The 24,105-nt window shown below is 41.3% G+C and overlaps 1 protein-coding gene across 17 annotated transcripts in view; it reads right to left on the reverse strand.

Annotated features, from left to right (window-relative positions):
- The window catches only part of ZNF148 (zinc finger protein 148), a 171,305-nt gene that overhangs the window by 45,577 nt on the left and 101,623 nt on the right, over positions 1 to 24,105 (reverse strand). For 15 of the 17 annotated variants that reach the window (XM_051859200.3, XM_051859202.3, XM_089331871.1 and 12 more), the window contains 3 exons: positions 20,177 to 20,302; positions 8,124 to 8,247; positions 6,783 to 6,866 (listed from right to left, as the gene is read on the reverse strand). In XM_051859200.3, the coding sequence (XP_051715160.1) occupies positions 6,783 to 6,866; positions 8,124 to 8,247; positions 20,177 to 20,302 (334 nt within the window). The remainder of the gene's footprint in view (positions 1 to 6,782; positions 6,867 to 8,123; positions 8,248 to 20,176; positions 20,303 to 24,105) is intronic. The other 2 variants (XM_051859204.3, XM_070072235.2) reach the window with 1 other exon arrangement.

Here is a 24,105-nt window from a genome sequence, read left to right on the forward strand (position 1 = left end):
TACTGTCTTTTTTTTTTTTTTTTTTTTTTTTGACAGGCAGTTAGACAGTGAGAGAGAAAGGTCTTCCTTTTTTTTCCAATGGTTCATCCCCCAAGTGGCCGCTATGGCTGGCGTGTTACCGCTGGCGCGTTGTGCTGGTCCGAAACCAGGAGCCAGGTGCTTCCTCCTGGTCTCCCATGCGGGTGCAGGGCCCAAGCACTTGGGTCTTCCCGGGTCACAGCAGAGAGCTGGAATGGAAGAGGAGCAACTGGGACAGAATCCGGTGCCCCAACCAGAACTAGAACCCGGGGCGCCGGCGCTGCAGGTGGAGGATTAGCCTAGTGAGCTGTGGCACCAGCCAAGAATTACTGTCTTTAAGCACAGCCTCAAGTCCTCACCTTCTCTCCCATATCCCCAAATATACCATAAGCAAAGATTCTGCAATGGTCACAAAGATATATAAATCTCTATAATTACTAACAACTACAGTCCTGAGGATATTTGCATTTTGACAGTTTTCAGTACCTTAGTCTGAAAACACTAAGCTTTAACCAGGATTTTTGAGAGCAGCCTATGGGTGAAAAATCACTCATCCCTACAATGGTATTTCCTAGTCAAGCCCAAATTTCAGACAAAGAATTAAGTGATAGCCTGTCCAGAGCAAGTTAAACATTTTTGTGTTTGAAGGTGAAAGCAAGCTATATTCTCGGTTTTTAAAAGCCAGAAAAAAATGTCTTTACTGTTAGTCAGAGCAGCCAAGCAGGTAATGACTTTGTTTTTTCGGTTAACATAACCAGCTTGTGGAACAGAATACTAAATCATTAAGTGCAATTCCAAAGAAGGTCACAGAGTCTAAGTGATCAAATCTTATCAAAGAAATATAGCACTCCTTAATATAATAAAATGATATCTTTGTTAGTCACATATTATTTTAATACTAATTTTCACACCAAATGTATCATTTAAGCCAAATTAAAACACTGTATTTTTAGCAAAGCAAAATCTTTTATACAAATTAATGTCCTGTGAAACTACAGGCAGCACAAGAGTGTGTGTGTATGTGACAGAGAGAGAAAAGAGAAGCAGACAGAAACAGTGAGTTCCCATATGTTGGAATTCCCAAATGCCTGAAATAATCAGGGTTGACCTCCACATTTCCCAACTCCCTCCACAGGCTCAAGTCAGGAGCCAGGAACACAGTCCATGTCTCCCATGTCTCCCACAGGGTGGCAGAAACCATATCACTGAAGCCATCACTGCTGCCTCTTAGGGTCTGCATTAACAGGCATCCAGAGTCATGGATGTGGGACACAGACACCTCAACCACTAGGCTGAACAACTGCTCCACAATTTCTCCTTTTAAAGCATATATTAAGAGGAGCTTGGTTTCATTCTCAGGTTGATCCAAGGCCAGGTAGAGTTCCAAAAGTGTGAAAAAGGTTTAAATGATACCTTCAGGAGAATTAGTGTCAATACTAGATTTCCAAGTATATTTAAAAAAAATTTTTTAAAGATTTATTTTATTTACTTGAAAGAGTTACAGAGAGAGGTAGAGATAGAAAGAGAGATCTTCCAACCGCTGGTTCACTCCCTAGATGGCCACAACGGCCAGAGCTGCGCCGATCCGAAGCCAGGAGCCAGGAGCTTCTTCCGAGTCTCCCATGTGGGTACAAGGGTCCAAGGACTTGGGCCATCTTCCACTGCTATCCCAGGCCACAGAAAAGAGCTGGATCAGAAGAGGAGCAGCTGGGGCTAGAACTGGCGCCCATATGGGATGCTGGTGCTTCAGGTCAGGGCTTTAACCCACTGCGCGACAGTGCCGCCCCCCCACCAAGTATATTTTAAAAATTGCTATATTTTCACATAAATACTGGTGCTGTCAAATGCAGACAGCCATTAAAGACACGAGTAATTTCAGATGACTACTTTAAGACCCCAACATCCTTTTGTTTTGATCACAAGTCAAATAACCTTACTCTAGCCTATTTAAAAAAATTCTAACTGAAATACCATTTCTTAAAGTAACAAATAAACATACGGCCAGTGCCCACTTGGCCAAGTGATTGATTCCTCCATCTCAGCATCTGTCCATGTGTTACCTGTTCTACTGCATCTCAGCCTTTACTGGCGTCTGAGGATCATCCTGCATCATCATCAAGTCAACCTGCTGAGGCTACCTCCTTTCACAGAGACTATGGCTTACTGAGTCACAGTTTTTTCTGGGCCCTGAGAACATGGTTTGAAGACTCTCATCTACTGAAACCTTAAGTGTAAATGAAATTTTAGTAGATTTAAATTCCATTGCTTTCTCTACAGGATCAATTACAGAAAGTTCTTGCATGCAGTTTTGGTTCTTGCTGCACCAGAAAGAAATCTCAGAAAGGCAAGCAGCCCCTGGTCTGTGAGGTACGCAACTTCCCAGTGGCATCTGTAAATCTATCCAACCATATCCAGGTTCACATGGTCTGGAAGGGCTCCTGCATTCCAGCTGTTCTAAGAGTTCACTGTGGGTGGTCAAAGGCGTGCTCTTCATGGTGCCGGCAGCCTGCACCTTGTCTTGGAGGCACTAGACCAAAGCAGCTATTCCTGCTCCCGCCCACCCTATCCCAGTAGACAGCCTTGCAGCACACAGGAGGCGATTCTTGATCACACTGCAAACAGAGAAGAGAACAGGCCTGGGGGCTGAGGAAACAGGAGACCAAAGGGGATGAGGAAGGCATAAAGAAAACAGTGCCTTTAAGAAGTGATGGTTCAGGGCAGTGCTGTGGCGTAGTGGGCTAAGCCTCTGCCTGCAGTGCCAGCATTCCAGATGGGTGCTGGTTTCTGTCCAGGCTGCTCCTCTTCCAATCTAGCTCTCTGCTTGTGGCCTGAGAAAGCAGTGTAAGATAGCCCAAGTCCTTGGGCCTGTGCACCCATGTGGAAGACCCGGAAGAAGCTCTTGGCTCCTGGCTTTGAACACTGTGGCCATTTGGGGAGTGAACCAGTGGATGAAGACTCTTCTCTCTGTCCTCCTTCTCGCTATAACTCTGCCTCTCAAATAAGTTTAAAAAAAAAAAAAAAGAAGAAGAAGAAATAGTGATGGTTTTTCTCACCATACAATCTTTGTGGATCAGTTGATAGATGAATCATTACTTGCTTGACAATTTAAAAATGGAGAAACACAGGGAATGCTTTTTAACTGCCATAGCTATTTAAAAGTATTATTCTAAACTAAGTACCAGGGGCCAGCATTGTAGTGAAGTGTTAAGCTGCCACCTGCAACATCAGCATACCATATGAGCACCAGTTTGTGTCCTGGCTGCTCCTCTGCCAATCCAACTCCCTGATAATGGCCCAAGAAAGCAGTGGAAGACTGTCCAACTGCTTGGACCCCTGCACTCACATGGAAGACCCAGATGAAGCTCCTGGCTTTGGCCTGGCTCAGCCCTAGCTGTCACGGCCATTGGGAAGTGAACAAGGAGATGGAAGAGATCTCTCTCTCTCTCTCTCCTTTCTTCCCTCCCTCCCTCCTTCCATCTCCCTCTCCCTCTATTTCTCTCCTTTAACCTCTCTCTGTTAACTTTGCCTTTTAAATAAATAAATCTTTAAGAAATTAAATAAATAATGAAGTACCTAGAGAGAGAGAAAGCTATGACACAGGCAAGCTTTTAAACACTATTGTCCCTCAAAAATAAAAATTATTCAAAACATTATAAGAGGGGCCGGCGCTGTGGCGCAGTGGTTAAAGCCCTAGCCTGAAGCGCCGGCATCCCATGTGGGTGCCAGTTCAAGTCCCGGCTGCTCCAGTTCTGATCCAGCTCTCTGCTATGGCCTGGGAAAGGAGTAGAGGATGGCTCAAGTCTTTGGGCCCATGCACCTACGTGGGAGACTCAGAGGAGGCTCCTGGCTCCTGGCTTCGGATTGGCGCAGCTCAGGTTGTTGCTGCCAATTGGGAGTGAACCAGCGGATGGAAGACCCTTCCACCCCGACTCTCCTCTCTCTGTGTAACTCTGACTTTCAAATAAAAATAAAGAAATCTTAAAAAAAAAAAAAAGAACATTTAAGAATGATACAGGGAGCTAGTGCTGTGGTACAGCAGGTTAAAGCCCTGGCCTGTAGCACAGGCATCCCATATGGGTGCCGGTTTGGGTCCCAGCTGCTCTACTTCCAATCCAGCTAACTGCTATGGCCTGGGAAAGCAGTACAAGATAGCTCAAGTCCTTGGGCCCCTGCACCCACATGGGAGACCCGGAAGAAGCTCCTGGCTCCTGGCTTTGGACACTGCAGCCATTTGGGAAGTGAACCAGCGGACAGAAGACCTCTCTCTCTCTATCTGGCTCTACCTCTCTCTGTAACTCTTTCAAATAAATAACATAAATCCTTAAAAAAAAAAAAAAAGAATGATACAGAACAAATCTATGGTTCTCTCTCTCTCTCTCTCTCTCTCTCTCTCTCTAGATGTGCACACACATGCACACACACATGTATGTATTTTATACATATATAAATCTATTTGGGAATATATACACATATATTCATATTCATGTATGTGTGTGTGTGTGTGTTCCCAAATAGGTTTAACCTCCAGGTAATTTGATTACAAGACAGACATATTTTATAGTCTTTACTTATGTTGGTTCCATGGGAGGGTTGGGGGACAGTGGGGCAGAACTGAGTCTTTCTTTGAAAGGAACTTTTCTTTGTTAGGGAATTACAGTGACTGCTTTCCCCTGACTCCTCTTCAGTCCTTACATTCTTCTCAATGGTTCTTTGTAACATGCAGGCTCCAACCTTTGCTGCCACCACTTTCGATGTCACATAACACATTGGGAGATTAAGCCATAATAAGCCTAGAGGCAGACAAGAAACACTCAAACAGGGCAAAAGATATTTTTCTGCTTCTAGTTCGATTCAGCACAATTAGGGATTTCCCATGTGTGCTCTGGAACCACAAAGACTTCAGCTGGAATCCTGGCTCCACCATTTATGAGAGTATATAAACTTGGGGATGTTTCTTCATTTCTGTGCATTTCTAACTATTTCCTCATCTATAAAATGGGACAGTAACAGCTCCTCCCTTTCAACATTAACACAAGGACTGTAAGAGACATTTAACAAGACACTCAGCACAGTATCTGTACATAGTGAGCTGTCAGTAAATATTAACTACCCATCGTACCCTGCTTAACTCCAAAATTTCCCGGGTGTTATTGGGATTACAGAATTGTGCCCAGCCTCAGAATAAAAGTTTCCAACCACAATAAGGGTAAGTACTGTTTCAGGAATCTTTTTTCAGATACACACCCACTCCTCCACACCCCGACATGCACAGACACGCGTATTTGGCTTCATGCCCCTTTTCTGTGATGCTCTCCCTAAGGAACTTCCCACAAATAGCATATGTGTCTTGTCCTTGGGCACAACAGTATTTTGAGCATTTTGTATAGAAAACTCTACAGTTCATTACACTGTGCTTGTTTATGTCTGGCTCTCCCATTATAATGCAAACTGCAAAGAAATGCTTTATATTCCTGCTGTTGCAAAACACTGGGTGCTCAGTAAAGCTCTGTTAAATGAGGAAAAAGTCATCAAAATCTAACAGTTATTAAAAATCACAAAATAGTTAACCACTTTCACTTGCACCTGAGTTGATTCTACTTTTGCACAGAAATCTAAATTTATCTGTAAGCCAGAGTCCATAAATTGTCCTTTCTCCCAGTGCCTGGTATACTCCCTTCCATCTGAAAACGAGGAGTCAATGCTTACTTAAGAAACTGAGATGAGTAATGTGTACAATGATCTTTAAAAGGTAGAACATCAAAGCCATGAAGATGTGCCATATAGTTGGGGTTTCATCTAAGGAAATCTGCTACATTCATGCTTCTTTTTAGGGGGAAAGTTCAAGGAAAGTTATCAGGCAAAAGAAGTTGTTTCTAAATGACAAGTGGCGGAGGATCCCCTTTCACAGTACTGCAGGTAGCCACTGACAACAGTTGCCAGTAACAACTGGGCAGGTACTTGCTTCAGTACTTAACACAGATAGATATGAAGAACTGGAATACCTCTTAATATCCACATATTTTCACCATCATTCCCTACTCTATCTAAATGTAAAAATCAAAGTTACCCAAATTCACCAACTCTGCTTTTATTCCATTACACCAAAGCAAAACACTGGAATCAATTCTAAAGAAAACACTGACTTGTCACCATACTTACAGACATCAAAGGTCAAAAAGTTGACAGTATACTAAATCAAAAACTTGGTTTGACATTAGTCAAAAAAGAAATACATATGCAAATAAATATCTGCTCTAAAATGAGTGTTCCTTGATGGTGACCTTCTGAAATATTTGTTTCTAAATCATTAACCGCTTGACTGAGAAACTGACAGCTTCCAACTTTTTAAGATTACATCTCTCTTAATGACACAAGATTTTAAAAAAAAAAGGGGGGGGGGGGAGGGTACCTGCTACCCAGGGCTCAGTGTAACTAATGTGAATGATAACTTCAGCTACTCTAAACGTGATAAACCCCTAAGGAAAACAGCTATTTCAGAAAAGCTTCCTTCCTTTTGTCACCTTACATGTATATCTGAGGTTATTACAAAACTATTTCAAAGTAATTCATTGAGCTTGGATACAAAAGCCAAGTCTTAAGCGTTAACAGTAATTTATTTATTGATGGAAGAAACTAGATAAGCTGTGATTACAGTTTTAAGGAACAAAACCAATGAAGCTGGCAACAAGTTGTTGTGATTAAAAATGCTTCCCTACACTTGAAATAGTCATTTTAATGACCCTAGTAAGGGCAACAGCACTCACCAGTATGAATCTTCTCATGTCTCTGCAGCAGGTACTTCTGTATGAAACGCATGTCACATTGACTACATTGAAATGGTTTTTCGCCTTAAAATAATTTCACATCCGTAAATTAGTTATCGGATAAAACAACAGTTCTTACTTTACTATTTCTGAGGAAAGACAAATCTTAGAAATTCAATTTTGGAAAATTTCCAAATATCTTCACAAATTTTTGATATTGTTGATTAGCTTAACAACTTTATTTCCTCTCAAGTTTTCCCCCAGGATTTAAAAATTAACATTCTCACCATCACATAAAATTGAGACTGAGCCTGATTTCAGCCTTCAAGGAGAACAAAAAGATAAACAAAACAATTCAAAATAGAAATGAAAAACTTTGAGGACTCTTAAACCTCTCTTCTTTCCAATTTGGGACAAGATTCACCCATTCTGTTCTCCATGGCTCACCATCCCTGTCATATGACCCTTCAGCTATTTTCATCACAACCTTCAAGACTTCCTAATTTACTTTTTTAAAGAACTATCCCATCTCTTCAGCCTTCGCTTTCTGCTGTAGCTCTTCCTTTTAAGGAAAGCACTCTTTGTTCAGCTCTGTGCTTGGAAGCCCTGCATCAATCCTGAAACACTCCAGACTCGGTGCTTGCTCTGCTTCCCTTCCACCACAGCACCTGTGTAAAATGCAGTCTACCTTAAGTCTCACATTTTTTTTTGCCACCCACTTGTGTTCTAACCAGTATACTCTAGCTCCTGAAAACTTCTATGTGATCTTGCTATTTATTCCAAAGATTCTCCAGCACTCTCCATCCTGCCTGGGGGTTGTGGTATTGCTCACCATGCCCTGCTTGGAATTATCTGCTTTGGCGTCTGGGGCCCTGCAGCAGTCCATCAAATCTCCCTATTCACTCTGTCTTCCCCTCCTGACTCATCTTACATGTCAGTTAGTTTCCCACAGGTCTGTGATCAGTCTTTAGTTCTATTCTCTCTACTTCATGACCTTAGCTATCATTTTTTATATTTGATTTCCAAATCCATCTTTCAAACTCTGCCTGGACATCTTGCAGAGAAACGTGAGTGCTGACAGGCTCATTCCTCTAACGTAAAGGAATACTGTAAGCCAAACAAGTGCCCAATTAAAAACTATTTACTTAATTTCATACATCTATGCTAATTTTTTCTCATTTAAAGTTTTTCATGGTTTCCTTCTGACATTCTGGCTTATGAAATCCGATTTGGAATGCCAGGTTAGCTATGGTCTTCGGAATGAATGACACTTACATGAAGATGAAAATAACAAAGATAATAATTTTAATGGCCATAAGCCCATTTTAATTCAAGAAATACCTGTATGAATGAAGACATGTCTCTGTAAGTGATAGTTCGTTCTAAAGGCAGCATTGCAGTGCTCACAAACGTGAGATTTAGGGGTTTTCAAACCAAGTGATCCATCCTCATTTATTGTAAGGATCTAGTTTAAAAAAACAAAAGGCAAAAACAAAAGAAAGAAGTTTTAAAAATGTAATCAAATACTAATTTAAAAAATACAAACAATGATCATCAGATTATGAAATATTTTTCCTTAAATAATCTTGAGAAAGCTATCAGAATAATGTTATCATTAACTAAAGGAAAGTACAATGTGACTCATTATGAATAAAATCACTAATAAAACCTTGGAAGCTGGTTAAGACCATACCACTCTGCACCCTCCCCTGTCATGTTGGTACTTAATGGAGTCCCTAATTGTTCTCTGCTAGGGTGAGCACATTTTTTCAATTTCAATGCTCATATATGTGGGGTAAAGTTTTTTGTTTTAGACACAGCCTAATTATTAATCAGTATGGGACTGGTTAAATAAAATCATAGATAACTAACACAATTTCATGTTTTGTAATTTTAAAACAAAATGAGAAAAGAGCTCTATATACTCATGTGGCAAACGTACCAGAATTTGTTTAAAAAGAAAAAAAGAAGGGGCCGGAGCTGTGGCGTAGTGGGTTAATGCCCTGGCCTGAAGCACTGGCATCCCATATGGGTGCTGGTTCGGGTACCGGCTGCTCCACTTCCGATCCAGCTCTCCACTATGGCCTGGGAGAGCAGTGGACAATGGCCCAGGTACTTAGGCCCCTGCACCTGCGTGGAGACCCGGAGGAAGCTCCTGGCTTCAGATCGGTGCAGCTCTGGCCATTGCGGCCAATTGGGGAATGAACCAGCAGATGGAAGACCTCTCTCTCTCTGCCTCTCCTTCTCTCTCTATTTAACTCTTCCAAATAAATAAATTAAAAAAGAAAGAAAGAAAAGCAATGTTTAGAATCTAACTTATCATTTTGTTAACTCTTTTATACAAAAGAATACAAATAGGAATGTACATTTATGTATTTATTAAAAACTGCTTGAGAAAGATATACATAAAATGGACATAACCTTTGCTATGATGGCTGGGGAAGTAGGCAGGCAAGACAGGAGGTAGGAGGGAGACTTTACATTGTACACTTCAAATACGTTTTTGAGTCATTTAGGTGCTGACCTATTTTTTTTTTCTTTTTTGTAAAGGAAAGAACTAAATCTTCAAGTCATCCTAGGGTAGAATTTAGAGTATGTTTCAGATTACTAAGGCTATTCCAGGTTAAGCATATTCCTAAAAATATTTGCCAAATAAATAAATTAGAGGTAGGCATACGGAAGGAAAACAGGAGACAAGGAATTCAATCTTATCATCCTGACTTGAGATGGAAACTCATGAGCCTGGTCTGGACAGCATGGGCTTCATGTTTTCCAATCTATTAACAACCTGTTCATCATGCTACAATTCACTGTTAAATCACCAAGCACATGGCAGAACGAAAATAATAAAAACTTTACTTCATTAGCAAGGATAGGGAAAAAAAGAAGCAGAGAGAACTAGGAGACAAGCTCAGAAGAAGCATGGCCTGCGAAAGTCAGACGACGGCGAAGGCGGGGCATACAGAATGAGAGCTAAGACACAGTCTCCAACACATGGCAGAGAAATCTAGAAGACACAGCAAGAAATACAACGCACCGTGGAAGCTGATTAGGGCCTGCAAACACACAGCTGTGTCGATTCCCTTTCAAACTGAGAATGCGGAGTATGTAAAGAAAAAAAGCCTTTAATTTTTACAACCATGTTTTAGTTTAAATTCAGGAAGACAGTACAGCCTATACTATATGCAAATCAGTGGTAATTATTACGCAAATTACACAGGGCATTTGGTTTCTGGGCAAACTGCCAATGTGGTCAACAATGCTTCAAAGTCTATGCACCAAAGTCACAGAAGCGAAACATTTGGCAGAAAAATGGAAGTGGGTGTCACAGCTTCCTGAACAGTCAGTGAAAATGGAAAGTTTCATCTCTGGCCAGTCTAAAATTTTTCCAGCCCTTCCAAGTCACATAATAATAATGCAAGTTAAGACTGTACCAAAAAAAGGGGGGGGGGTCTTCTAAAGTATGGTTCAAAAATATTTCTTTTTATTTATTTATTTATTTATTTTTTTGACAGGCAGAGTGGACAGTGAGAGAGAGAGAGACAGAGAGAAAGGTCTTCCTTTGCCGTTGGTTCACCCTCCAATGGCTGCCGCGGCCAGCGCGATGCGACCGGCGCACCGCGCTGATCCGATGGCAGGAGCCAGGAGCCAGGTGCTTTTCCTGGTCTCCCATGGGGTGCAGGGCCCAAGCACCTGGGCCATCCTCCACTGCACTCCCGGGCCACAGCAGAGAGCTGGCCTGGAAGAGGGGCAACCGGGACAGAATCCGGCACCCCGACCGGGACTAGAACCCGGTGTGCCGGCGCCGCTAGGCGGAGGATTAGCCTAGTGAGCCGCGGCGCCGGCCGGTTCAAAAATATTTCTAACATAAAACAAATAAGGCCGTGGCTCACTAGGCTAATCCTCCGCCTTGCAGCACCGGCACACCGGGTTCTAGTCCCGGTCGGGGCACCGGATTCTGTCCTGGCTGCCCCTCTTCCAGACCAGCTCTCTGCTGTGGCCAGGGAGTGCAGTGGAGGATGGCCCAAGTGCTTGGGCCCTGCACCCCATGGGAGACCAGGAGAAGTACCTGGCTCCTGCCATCAGATCAGTGCGGTGGGCTGGCCGCAGCGCGCCGGCCGCGGCGGCCATTGGAGGGTGAACCAACGGCAAAAGGAAGACCTTTCTCTCTCTCTCACTGTCCACTCTGCCTGTCAACAACAACAACAACAACAACAACAAAAAAAACCACAAATACTAAGATGTTAAGTATTCTATATAAAACAGAACTAAGAACAAGACAGCAGCAAGTATTTCTCCCCACATATGTTGATAACAAATAAGATCCAAATGCGAAAACACATGGCAGTTCAAATGCTTTCTGTGGCATAGCAACTGCAAGGAAAGGCTCTCTTCGGAACAAATCTGGCCCAAGCTCCTCAATGTGAAACGGATGTACTCCTTGACTATACAAAGTCCTTTCATGAACAGCTAAGGAGTTCTAGGTCATTGTTTAACACTGACTCTCATTTTGCAGTCAAGCCTTAAATCAAGGTGGATGTTATGAATGAAACATCTACCAGTATCTTGTGGAAAAACAGAATGAAAAAATCTAGCGTATTTACAAGTTCAATGACAGAAACACCAAATTCTTGAACATTTTAGAACATTTTATATTTTCTCTTCTTATTTTTAGGCCAGAGTAACAATCAGGTTTGTTTGAAGGACACAGTGTAAAATTCATCTTGCCCCAGACAAGTAACAATTAGCCCTTTAAATCTGCAATTTGTTTTCAGTACATCCATTCACTTTTATCTGTTTTATTAACCACCATAGCCCAGTGTCTACAGTGGTGTCTGGAGCAAAGTGGAAACCTTACACGGGAGTAAGGGCTGCTAACTGTCCATACTAAACAGCACTCAATGCTCACTATTTTATTATTTCTCAAAGTGATTGCCAAGAGCGATACTTCTCAACTGTTTCAGTCTTCAGACCACTGAGTAAAGGCCATGGGGAGGAGGGTATGCAAAGAACAAAGTTCCTCAATGTAACAAAAATATTGCAGTGATGCAGGCAAAGTTTTCTTCCTTGGTATAGCCTTGGATTCTTTTCTTGTTCACACCTTTTCTAGATCGTTTAGTAAAAACATTTTCTTTCAGTTCAGTGTTTGTCTTAGAGCTCAGCAGTCTTACCTGATAATGGCATCATAAAATAATTTTGCTTTGCTTCTTTCCCAACAAACGGACACCAGTACAATTGAAGAATTTGAAGTGTTAAACTTTAAACCCTGACAAGCCTGAGATAACACTTACAGATCCTGTCATTGCAACTTCAGGGGAAATATGGTATACTGTAAAGACCTAGCAATCACACTTTACCAAGTGGAGAAATTTGGAATAATTTATTATGCAACACACTTGATTTTTTTTCTTACCTGTTTAATAAATGTTAAAACAGAAACATTTCAAACCAAATAGAATCCCTCAGTTAACCTGCTTCTTAGTCTCCAAGTCTACTGAGGAGATAAATATTTAGACAAATCTGTTCCAAGCTAGCCACATATATATTCTCATATAAGTGGTGACAGTTATCCTAAATCATCATTCTCACTGGTAAAGCCCTAAGTTGTTTAAGTCTGGTATTTTTTACTCCTCAAAGATCAATGCCACTGAATATCTGAAACCAGACACCTTTCAGTGAGGAAACGTTTACTCTCCGGAATGGCAGACATGATTTTCCACATCCTATGTATCGTTTCCTAAAATTACTAAAGCGTATTTTAATGACCATAGACTTCATAATTCCTGAATCAATCGAAACTGATTTCTACATCATCAAAACCCAAAAGACAACCCAAGAGAATTCAAATTTTTCATCTATGATTAGTTGTGTTACTGTAACCAAAGTAGGAGAGCAAGACCTTTTAAAATTCTCTTTGCCAAATTCAATTAGAAATGGAGGACTGCAGGTAGGCGCCGCAGCTCACTAGGCTAATCCTCTGCCTTGTGGTGCTGGCACACTGGGTTCTAGTCCCGATCGGGGCGCCAGATTCTGTCCCGGTTGCCCCTCTTCCAGGCCAGCTCTCTGCTATGGCCAGGGAGTGCAGTGGAGGATGGCCCAAGTCCTTGAGCCCTGCACCCTATGGGAGACCAGGAGAAGCACCTGGCTCCTGCCATTGGATCAGCGCGGTGCGCCGGCCACAGCAGCCATTGGAGGGTGAACCAACGGCAAAGGAAGACCTTTCTCTCTGTCTCTCTCTCTCACTGTCCACTCTGCCTGTCCAAAAAAAAAAAAAAAAAAAAAAAGAAAAAAAAGAAAGAAAGAAAGAAATGGAGGACTGCAACTGCAAAGGCATAAAAACTCAAAGTTATCTAGAGTAGTAACTATCCTGATACTGCAGCTCCCCTAGGTACTGCGGATGTCCTGTCCTCACATCATCCCATCCTTTGTCTTCAGGATTCTTTATCACCTCTCAATAGCAGATTTTACTCATTATCAAATTTCATTTTTAATGATAAACTTAGTGGGATCAGTATGGGGGCATAGTGAGTTAAGCCTCAGCTTTGCCAGCATCCCATATTGGAGTGCCAGTTCAAGTCAGCATCCTACATGGAAGTGCTGATTCGAGTCCCAGCTGCTGCACTTAGGATCCAGCTCCTTGCTGATGCACCTTGGAAGGCAGCAGATATGGCCCAAACACACGGCCCCTGCCACCCATGTGGGAGACCTGGATGGTGTCAGGCCACTGGCTTCAGCCAGGCCCAACCCCAGCTGTTGTAGCCACTTGGGTAATTAAACCAATGGACAGAAAATAAGTCAGTCAGCCTCTCTCTTTCTCCCTCCCCTCACTCACACTCTTGCTCTCTCTCTTCCTCTCCCTCCTTTCTACAACTCTGCCTTCCAAATTAGTGAGTAAACCTTAAAAATAAGTAAATGGTAAGCTTTTGATAGCACCAGAACATGAAATTCACTGGATCAAAAGCATGACATAGCACTTGATATTCCGCATAATGACCCTGAGTTCTAGAAATGGCTGTATCTTTCCTGAATAAGAAGCATTTCTAAACAAAGATTTACATCAGAATCTTTTCAGTTAAAGTTCAGCTCTGTGAAATACAATTTACTCAGAACACATAATTCCCTAGGGAAAATAAATTTAAAAAATACTAATATGTTATTTGCTATTTTCTGCTTTCATTTTCCATAAGTACCAATCCACATTTCCTGTTTTCATCTCCAGGCTTATACTCAGTTTCTCTTCAAAACCATTCCTTCCTTGGTCAAGGGCATACAAAAGGAAATATGACAAACGTCTAGTCTATTTTCCTCATTTTCACACCATTCAACTTTTATATCTTTTTGACACTAAAATTTTTACATCCTTACTGGTGGCCAGCATATAAAATAAATTGCACAGTAAGGATTCTGTATGTGACTTACAATCTACTTGATGTGTAGAACAGCCTCTTCCTTTTTCAGTTTCACCTAACTGAGGAATCAAGTTCTATTCAGACCACCCAAAAGGTTTCAGTAAACAAACCCATTCGGTTCTCTTCTGTCCCTGATAGAGATTCTAGCACACAATGAGCACTCAAGTTATTTATCGAATAAATGAAAAAGTCAATATATTTCAGAATAAAGAGACCTAATTAAAAGTACCCTAACATTGTTATATTTTACTGAAAAGGAACCTTATAATTTATTAAGGTTAACTGAACAATTCTGATTTAAAAAATCCTTCTGAGGAAACTAATATTCTAATTCATACAACAAGTGAACAGCAAAGTCAGGCACTGATATTCCCTTTATCCAGAAACTTCTTTTCTTTCTTTCCTCTTTTTTTTTTTTTTTTTTTTTTTGACAGGCAGAGTGGACAGTGAGAGAGAGAGACAGAGAGAAAGGTCTTCCTTTGCCATTGGTTCACCCTCCAATGGCTGCTGCGGCTGGCGCGCTGCGGCCGGCGTACCGCGCTGTTCCGATGGCAGGAGCCAGGTGCTTCTCCTGGTCTCCCATGGGGTGTAGGGCCCAAGGACTTGGGCCATCCTCCACTGTACTCCCTGGCCACAGCAGAGAGCTGGTCTGGAAGAGGGGCAACCGGGACAGAATCCAGCGCCCCAACCGGGACTAGAACTCGGTGTGCTGGCGCTGCAAGGCAGAGGATTAGCCTAGTGAGCCGCGGCGCCGGCCCAGAAACTTCTAACATCAAGACTTGAGGTTCAGGGGCCAGTGCTATGGTGCAGCGGGTTAAAACCCTGGCCTGAAGCACCAGCATCCCATATGGGCACCAGTTCTAGTCCCAGCTGCTCCACTTCCGATCTAGCTCTCTGCTGTGGCCTGGGAAAGCAGTAGAAGATGGCCCAAGTCTTTGGGCCCCTGCACCCATCTGGGAGACCCAAAAGAAGCTCCTGGCTCCTGGGTTCAGATCAGTGTAGCTCCAGCCATGGCGGTCATCTTGGGAGTGAACCAGCGGATGGAAGACCTCTCTCTCTATATATATAACTCTTTCAAATAAATAAAATAAATCTTAAAAAAAAAAAAAAAAAAGAGACTTGAGGTTCTGAAGCTTAAAGTACAACATAATCACCTTTGGGTTTGCCTGGTTTTTTTTGTTGTTGTTGTTTATTTTTGTTTTGTTTTGTTTCTTTTTGGCTCTTTATAAAATACAGGCAGAAATTCTCTGAATAAGAGCCTCCAGCAATGCAGCCTGGACATGTCTAACTGGAAAAAGCCCTGTGCACGAGAAACGCAAAGCCAGCAGAGAGAACTAAATTGAGTCTCATACATTTAACACACTTCTGGTCACTTTAGCTACTGGTGGTCTTAATCCACAATGAAACAAAAATAGATTCAAAGGGCCAAACAAAAGCTATGTTAGGTGGCCACATAAATATAGCAATGAAAAACAGAATAGAATGTGTCCTTAAGAGATGAAACAGCCAATGATAAAAGTCAAAAGCAATTAAATTCTAGCACTCAGGAGTTTTCAGGGTAACGGAGGGAAAAGGCCTTAAAATCTCAGTCTTCCTAGAGGGCTTCACTGAAATACATAAGAATTTTTTAGAAAAACATTTACAAGACTGATCCCAAGATATTAAAAGTGACATTACAGAGCCAGCAGTATGGCATACTGTGTATAAGTTGCCACCAGCAACGCTGGCATCCCATGTGGGTGCTTGTTCCTGTCCCAGCTCCTCCACTTCAGATCCAAGCCCCTGCTAATGGCCTGGGAAATGCTGCAGGAAGATGGCCTAAGTATTTGGGGCCCTGCCCACCACCACAGGAAACCCAGATAAAGCTCCTGGCTTCAGCCTGGCCCAGCACTGGCCACTGCAGCCATCTGCGGAGTGAACCAGCAGATGGGAGATCTCTCCCTCTCTCTCTCTGTCCCTCTGTCTCTGTTAAGTCTTTCAAAATAAATAAATTAGTCTTGGGGCTGGCATTGTGGCACAGTGGGTAAAGGTGCCGCCTAAAACACCAGCATCCCATATGGATGTTGGTCCAAGTCCCAACTGCTCTACTTCCAATCCAGCTCCCTGCTAATGCACCTTGGAAACGCAGGGGAAGATGGACCAAGTGTTGAGAAGCAGCTCCCAGCTCCTGCCTTTGGTCTAGCCCAGCTCTGGACGTTGCAGCCATTTGGGGAACAAAGATCTCTCTCTCTCTCTCTTTCTGTGTGTTTCTCTGCCTTTTAAATAAATGAATTCTCAGAAGAAATCTTCAAAAGAAAAGCCATATTTATGTTCCAATGCACTATATTTAAAAGAAAACAATGCAGGCCGGCGCCATGGCTCACTAGGCTAATCCTCCACCTTGCGGCGCCGGCACACCAGGTTCTAGTCCACAACGAGTTCTAGTCCGGTCAGGGCGCTGGATTCTTTCCCGGTTGCCCCTCTTCCAGGCCACCTCTCTGCTGTGGCCAGGGAGTACAGTGGAGGATGGCCCAAGTGCTTGGGCCCTGCACCCCATGGGAGACCAGGAGAAGTACCTGGCTCCTGCCATCGGATCAGCGCAGTGCGCCGGCCGTGTGCCAGCCGTGGCGGCCATTGGAGGGTGAACCAACGGCAAAAGGAAGACCTTTCTCTCTGTCTCTCTCTCTCACTGTCCACTCTGCCTGTCAAAAATAAAAATAAAAAAAAATAATAAAAAAATAAAAATAAAAACTATGCAAGGAGCTCAATAAATTTTGCACCAACACAAACTTATCTTTTACTATATTTTCCACAACTTTCTGATCTTCGCTTGCATCCAGGAGAAGAAAATAGGAGTGATTCTTCGTATATGAAAAATGAGCCCCTAAAGAAAGACCACAAACCATGCCAAAGACGTTTTTTTTATCTATAAATATAAATATTCAAAAATCTATAAATATAAATATTCAAAAAAAAAAAAAAAAAAGAAAGAAAGAAACTGAAGACCACCCTTAAAGACAGTCACAGCCATTCCTTGTACCATCACACCCAACAGGCCAGAACTATTTTCAGGATTGGCGCTGTGGCTTAGTGGGCTAAGCCTCCACTTGTGGCACCAGTATCCCATACCGGTGCTGGTTCAAGATTCAGCTCTCTGCTGATGGCCTGGGAAAGCAGTGGAAGATGGCCCAAGTGTTTGGGCCCCTGAACCCATGTGGGAAAACTGGAAGAAGCTCCTGGCTCCTGGGTTTGGACTGGCCCAGTTCTGGCTGTTGCAGCCATTTGGGGAGTTAACCAGTAGATGGAAGACCTTTCTTTCTATCTCTTCCTCTCTCTCTCTCTCTCTGTAACTCTATTTCTCAAACAAATGAATAAATCTTTAAAAAATAAAATAAGATAAAAATTTTCCTTATTCTTATACCCGTCTGCTATACATATTATTTCTAATCACTTCTTTTTTCTAAGAACTTGCTTAGAAGGCTACCCTAATACATTTTCTTTTTTACATTATATTAAGAATAGGCCAAGTCTCTCAACTGGCCATTATTCAGGCTAAAAATACTTGAGTAATATCTTTAGGAATACGTAAAAAAAATACTTGAGTAATATCTTTAGGAATATATAAAATAATGCATTATATATAAGTTTATTACACAAGCAAAATAGTTTAAGCTCTGTAAAAATACAATATATATTTAGAAACACCTACAACATATCATCAAATTAAGAGTCCCAGTAATGCTCTACTAGAAAATAATGATATGGGTTTTAGCCAGAATTTCATAAGGACATTACAATCAAGAATAGCACCAGAAAAACATGGCAATAAAATATCCAAGAAAATTCAGAATTTACATATATTATAGTGTTTTCAAAGATTTGAAATAGATTCCCCATAGATCAGCAGTGAACTCCAAGTAACATAATCAATCACTTCTACAGTTTTAGAAATTAGTTTTTTTCTCAAAATATGGTATTTTTTATATATGAGGAACTTGATTTTTGCATTAATGTAAACAGTAACAACAAAAACATACCACATAAATCACTGAGAAAATATGAAAACCCCAAGTAAAGAAGAAGGGGAGAAGATTCTATAAAACATGAAACACAGGGCGTGCATTTGGCACAGTAGTTAAGATGCCAGTTGGGACACCCGCATCCCACACTGGGTACCTGCTGTTCCCAATTCCAGCTTCCTTCAAACGCATATCCTATGAGGCAGCAGTTGAAGGCTCAAGTACTGGAGTCCCTGCCACCCACACAGGAGAATCAGATGAAGTTCCCAGCTCCTGGCTTGGACCTGGCCTGGCACGTGACGGTTGTGGGCATCTGGGGGACTGAACCAGCACATGGAAGACCTCTCTCTCTGTCTCCCTGCTTTTTTAAACATAACATTTTTAAATTGTTTTTTAAAAAAAATTTAAAAACGCAAAATGTAAAATGCCAATAAAGATAACAAAAACAAGTTAAGTATGACTACAAACTGAAGAATTTCAAATTTAAAGTATAGTGAGACTCATCTTTGTAAAAACGGAACGTCAGACACCCAGAAGTCAGAGACAGTGCAGACAGATACACCTTAGGCCCCCTGCAGGTAGGAACATAACTGGTACATTTTTGGAAGGGGTAACATTATCAAGAAAGCTTTCTAAAAGTTCACTCTCTTTGATTCAATAGTGCACAATGATAAATACATAAATTTTAAGCGCAGCATGACTGAAGACACAAAGTATGTAACTTTCCAATAAAATGGCAATGTCTGACATAATGTGATGTATCAAAAAGTAGTACACAGCTAATAAAAATGTTTATAAGAGTGAGCAATAATTTTAGATGTAAAACTGGCTCACATACATTAAGTGTTACAAAAGAGGAAATTAAAACTGTATGTATGCACACAAATTTGAAGGAGAATATGGTAGAAAATCTAGTATGTATTTATATTTCTAAGAAATACAACTATTTGTTTTTCTAGTCCCTATTATCCAAAGTTTGCTCCAGCAGACATAAATCCCAAAAGCAGTGGTGGGCTGATAAATGTTCAACAACCAGTTAGGAAACAGAGGGCTGAGAAGAACTGGCTCATTTCCATGGTGTCAATACTCTCACTAAGGCTAACTACAAGTCACCAAAGGTATTAGCAACTGGCTTGCAAAATTCCTGAACATTCAGCCAGCAGCTCTTGCAAGCTAGTAGGAGCTACTACAGCACACTGCTGAATCCAAAAGTAATATAACATTTATGGATAACAGAATGCTGATTCCAAATCACAAAACAGTAACCAACAAAAAAAGATCACATTATAATTCTTTTAAACTTTTTCACTACATAAGGGAAGAAAAATGAAAAAATAACTATGAAGATGCAAAGTACATTGCAAAGAATTTCTAGAAATACTAAAAATGCTACTTATAGCCAATTATCACTATACAGAAGAGAGAGAAAAAAAGCAGACAACTTTTAACAATATTTAATGGGTTTCTTATTTACAAAACCACATATCCACCCATAAAATACTTCCTGAGGGCCACAGGCCTCCTACTCCAAGCCCTTGTGATACAGTTACAAATGAAATCAAGTTCCTGCCCTCGTGGAGCTTACATTCTATTACAGCTATCCCATACCTTTTCCTAATGAACTGGCATGACAGTTTTCTGAAACCTTAATATTAAAGTAAGTAAAACTACTATGAATGAGAAACAAGGGCACTGCATAGCATCTGTTAGTTTTTAGAGAAAAGAGAAACTTGGGAAAAGATTGCTTTTAGAAGAAAGGGGAGTGGTACAAAAAGTAGAGAAATGGGAAGCAAAGGCCCACCACCCCCATGCAGGCATGCACCCCGTCCTCCCTCCTGATGAAGCAGGGCGACACACCAACTTCACTAAGCCACCTGAGACTTCTCTGTCTGCCTGGAGGTGCAGACAGGTTCCTGCCCATATGATTCATCAGCAGTTTGGTTGGGATGAAGAGGGTAGCGACCACCACCTTAACATATTCTCTTACTTTTGCAGGAGAACGTTGTTTCCGCTTCTTCTTTTTCTGTAAGTCTACTGGCTCTCTGATTTGTTTTTTGTCTCTCATCAGTTGCTCAGATACATCAGTAAAAGTAATTTCCTGCTTTACACTTATCTGTTTAAAAAAAAAGCCAATTTTAGAAATGAATAAAAAGTCCATTGTGACACAATGCCATTGCATGTTTAATCCTTTGCATATCTATGCTCCCAGAATGACTATCAATGTGTTTGTGCCAACTAAATCAAGTGCTACAGAATTCATTAGTAGGCAACAGAGAAATAAAAATCAAGAGGGAGGAAACTGAGAGAGAAACTAAGAAGTTTTAAAAAATCTGCCCGGAGTAAAGATTCAAGATTTCTGGGGAAAAGATGATCATAAGACCTAGCACACACAGCAGAAGTCAGGACATCTTAACATCCATTTCACTCCCATATCCAAAGAACAGATGCTGAAGTAACAAACACACAAGTCCAGTTCCAAAAAATTAATACAATATTCGGAGACAATTGGGGGATATTTAACATCTTCACGGTCTTTGTCTTTGCTATTATAAAATATCATGAAAAACAGCCAAAAATACTAAAAGATGATTATATCTCTGATACCAAAGAAGGCAATTAGAATGATGGCTAAAGTATTCTCTATCCTGAGTGAAGAAAGATGAATAGGGAAAGTTTCATTATTTTTATGCTCTACATTATTTAAAAGATCAGAATCAGTGTTTTCCTACCCTCTGTAAGAAACCATCACCAAATATGTGATTATAGAAATGCATGCAGTTTTAGGCCACTGCTCTGTACACACAATGCTAACTATATAAAAACATGGAGCTATTTAAAAAACTTTAGACTGCAACAACATTATGCCCTCTTTAGATCTCCATTCCCATAGAGTTGTGTCAAAAAAAAAAAAAAAAAAAAAAAAAGAAAGCCTCCAAAGATCTGTGATCTCTATTGGCACTGTCAATTCTCATCAGATTTGGTGGTACTTAGTCACACCTCCTTCTTTATGCTACATTTCCCATTCATCTTTGAAGTGAAAACACAAGGATCTTAAAAGAAACTATCAACTGAACAGGCTACAAAATACAGTAAGAATCTTTGAGAATAATTTGAGAAGTACAACTTGCCAATAGCTACATCTTCAAAAAAGACACTGAAAAACATGGTGCAAAAGATGACGGCTATCTGCAGGCGCACTCATGAAGTTGGAAGACAGAGCTGTGTAGAAGAGGTTCATGAGGTTAATGCAACACAAGCCAGGGATTTCAGATCAATAAAACAAAGCGGAGCTCTTGGAAATTCCTAACAGAAGCGTGTGAGAACCACAAACCAAGAAGCTGAGCACACACAATGTAAATGACAATTCAGCAGTCAGTCAGGTAACAGAACAGCCCAGGGAGCACTCTTCTGGCTTCTTTGGGTATCACTTATTTAAGAACACAAAATAGAATGGAAAATATCACCACCAACAAAGCTTTGGAATACCAGCATCTCACGACCTCTGAAGGGATGTTTACTAAAACACAATTCCACAATTGGGCTGGCTTATGAGACAAGGAGAGATAACAGACTTTAAGCAGCTGAGGGACTGCTCTGTCCTATTTCAAAGGGGCATCAAAAAGTACTTTGAACATTTTTGGCAACTTATAAACTCAGGAAAAACCAAAACCCATGGAAATCTAACATGTAGCAGGAAGAAATAGAGGAAGTCTTTTTAGCAGAAGTTGTCAAGTAAAAGTGTAAGAAGACTCATAAATAAACTCTGCAATTAGCAGCTATTCACCAAACCAAAGAAGAACCTTTATAGGAAAACAGTAAAAAAAGACTGACACACATATCTAGACCTTTTAGTTATTTCCACATACATGCAAAACGACCATATTAACACCATCCCTTTAATAGAAGGAATAATTTTCACATGAAGAAAGCACAAACCCAAACCTACAAGCACTAATGGATCAAAGCATAATGAATGCCAATAGGCACATAGCAAGTTACATTTTTAGAAAGCTCCAACAGCCTTATCACTCATAGATGAAATAATCTCCTCTCTGCAATAGTTAGGGAGTTAAGTATAGTCTAATCTAAGATGCTTAAAAAAGAGCTGGTAAGAAACGGGTAAAGCCGGCATCCCATATGGGTGCTGATTGAAATCCCAGCTGCTCCATTTCCGATCCAGCTCCCTGCTAATCTGCCTGGGAAGGCAGCGGAGGATGGTCCAAGTGCTTGGACCCCTGCACTTATGTGGGAGACCTGGAAGAAGCTCCTGGCTCCTGGCTTTGGTCTGGCCAAGCGTTGTTCATTGAGGCCACTTGGGGAGTAAAGCCGTGGATGAAACATCTCTCCCTCCTCTCTGTAACTTTGACTTTCAAGTAAATAAATAAATCTTTTAAAAAAAGAAAGATAAGAGCTGGTAAATCCAAAAACACAAAGAGATGGGCATTATAATGGTAAGATGGCTAGAAAGAAGTTAAAAAACATTTGGAAAATCTTAAGCTTTCTGTGGCCCTTAGAAGATTAGAAGACTCTAAAAACAAGAAAACTTTTTAAGTATGGCAAAAGAGAATTCATCCTGAAGTTGCCTACCCCTTTCTTGAGACATCTATTTTAAAAAAACATTCTCAGAATTGTTTTTCACATAAAACAAACCAAAACATAATGAATGAAAGCAGAGGTCAGCAGATGAGCGTTGCTGAAAAGACTGGGTTGCTAGATGTTTAAAACATATTCATGAGGGCTGGCACTGTGGCATAAATGGGTAAAGCCATCACCTGCTTTGTCGGCATCCCATATGGGCACCAGTTCCAGTCTGGCTGCTTCACTTCTGATCCAATTATCTGCTAAGGCCTAGTAAAGCAATGGGAGATACCCCAAGTCCTTGGGCTCCTGCACCACATGGGAGACCCAGAAGAAGCTCCTGGCTCCAGATTGGCACAGCTCCAGCTGTTGCAGCCAACTGGTGAGTAAACCAGCAGATGGAAGACCCCCTCCCATCACTCCTCCCTCCCTCTTTCTCTCTCTCTCTCTCTCTGCCTCTCTGTAAGTCTGCCTGTCAAATAAATATTTTTTAAAAAGCTATATTCATTAGATCATCAAGAAAACCAATAACCTGGAAAATGTCAGATTAAAAAAAAAAAGCAGCAAAATCTTCTCCATCCTGTCAGCAATATCATTTCACGGAATCCAAATTTCTCTCATGCCTATTTTCAGGACCAGTGGAGCAGCTGGGACTCGATTCAGCACCCACATGGGATGCTGGCGCTGCAGACTATGGCTTTAACCAGCTGAGCCACTGTGCTGGATACAGGGCCTGAATGTCAATGCTGCTGTGAGCATCAGTATAGAAACACTACCACCACACCTATCATTCTTCCATCAAATTTAACTAAATCTAGAATTTTACCTCCCAAATCTCCTAAGACCCCAGATCATCCATGGGTCCACGTTCCTTCTGGGCTTCCCACTGTGAAACTACAGAAGCCATCAGTTGTGATTCTCATATCTTCTAAAGCACAGGTGGGAAACCTTTTTTCTGCCAAAGGCCTTTTGGATATTTGCAACATCATTCACAGGCCACATAAAATCATCAACTCAGAAATTAGCCTGCAATAGATTTACTGAATTTTGAATCCCACCTGTTGCTGCGTTGGCAGAGCCAGACCTTATGATCTCCAGAGCCTCATATGGCTAAGGGGCTGGACATTCCCCAGCCTTGCAGAAGTAGGGTTCTACAGTGTCGTGCTTCCTCACCCTGCACCACTTCTTGCAAGTTCTAGAAAAATCTCTCTTTATTTTCTCAACATTAAAAGAGGTCCCCTTAAATGGAAAATCATCCTTTTGATGTTCAAAACCAGAATCCAGAATGACTTCCTCTTCCAAGACTTATTTCTGGTCCCAAAGTAAACTTATTTTTAA

Source organism: Oryctolagus cuniculus, chromosome 4, assembly GCF_051225735.1.
Source record: "Oryctolagus cuniculus isolate XC-2025 breed Fujian yellow rabbit chromosome 4, ASM5122573v1, whole genome shotgun sequence".
In the NCBI taxonomy this organism is placed as follows: domain Eukaryota; kingdom Metazoa; phylum Chordata; class Mammalia; order Lagomorpha; family Leporidae; genus Oryctolagus; species Oryctolagus cuniculus.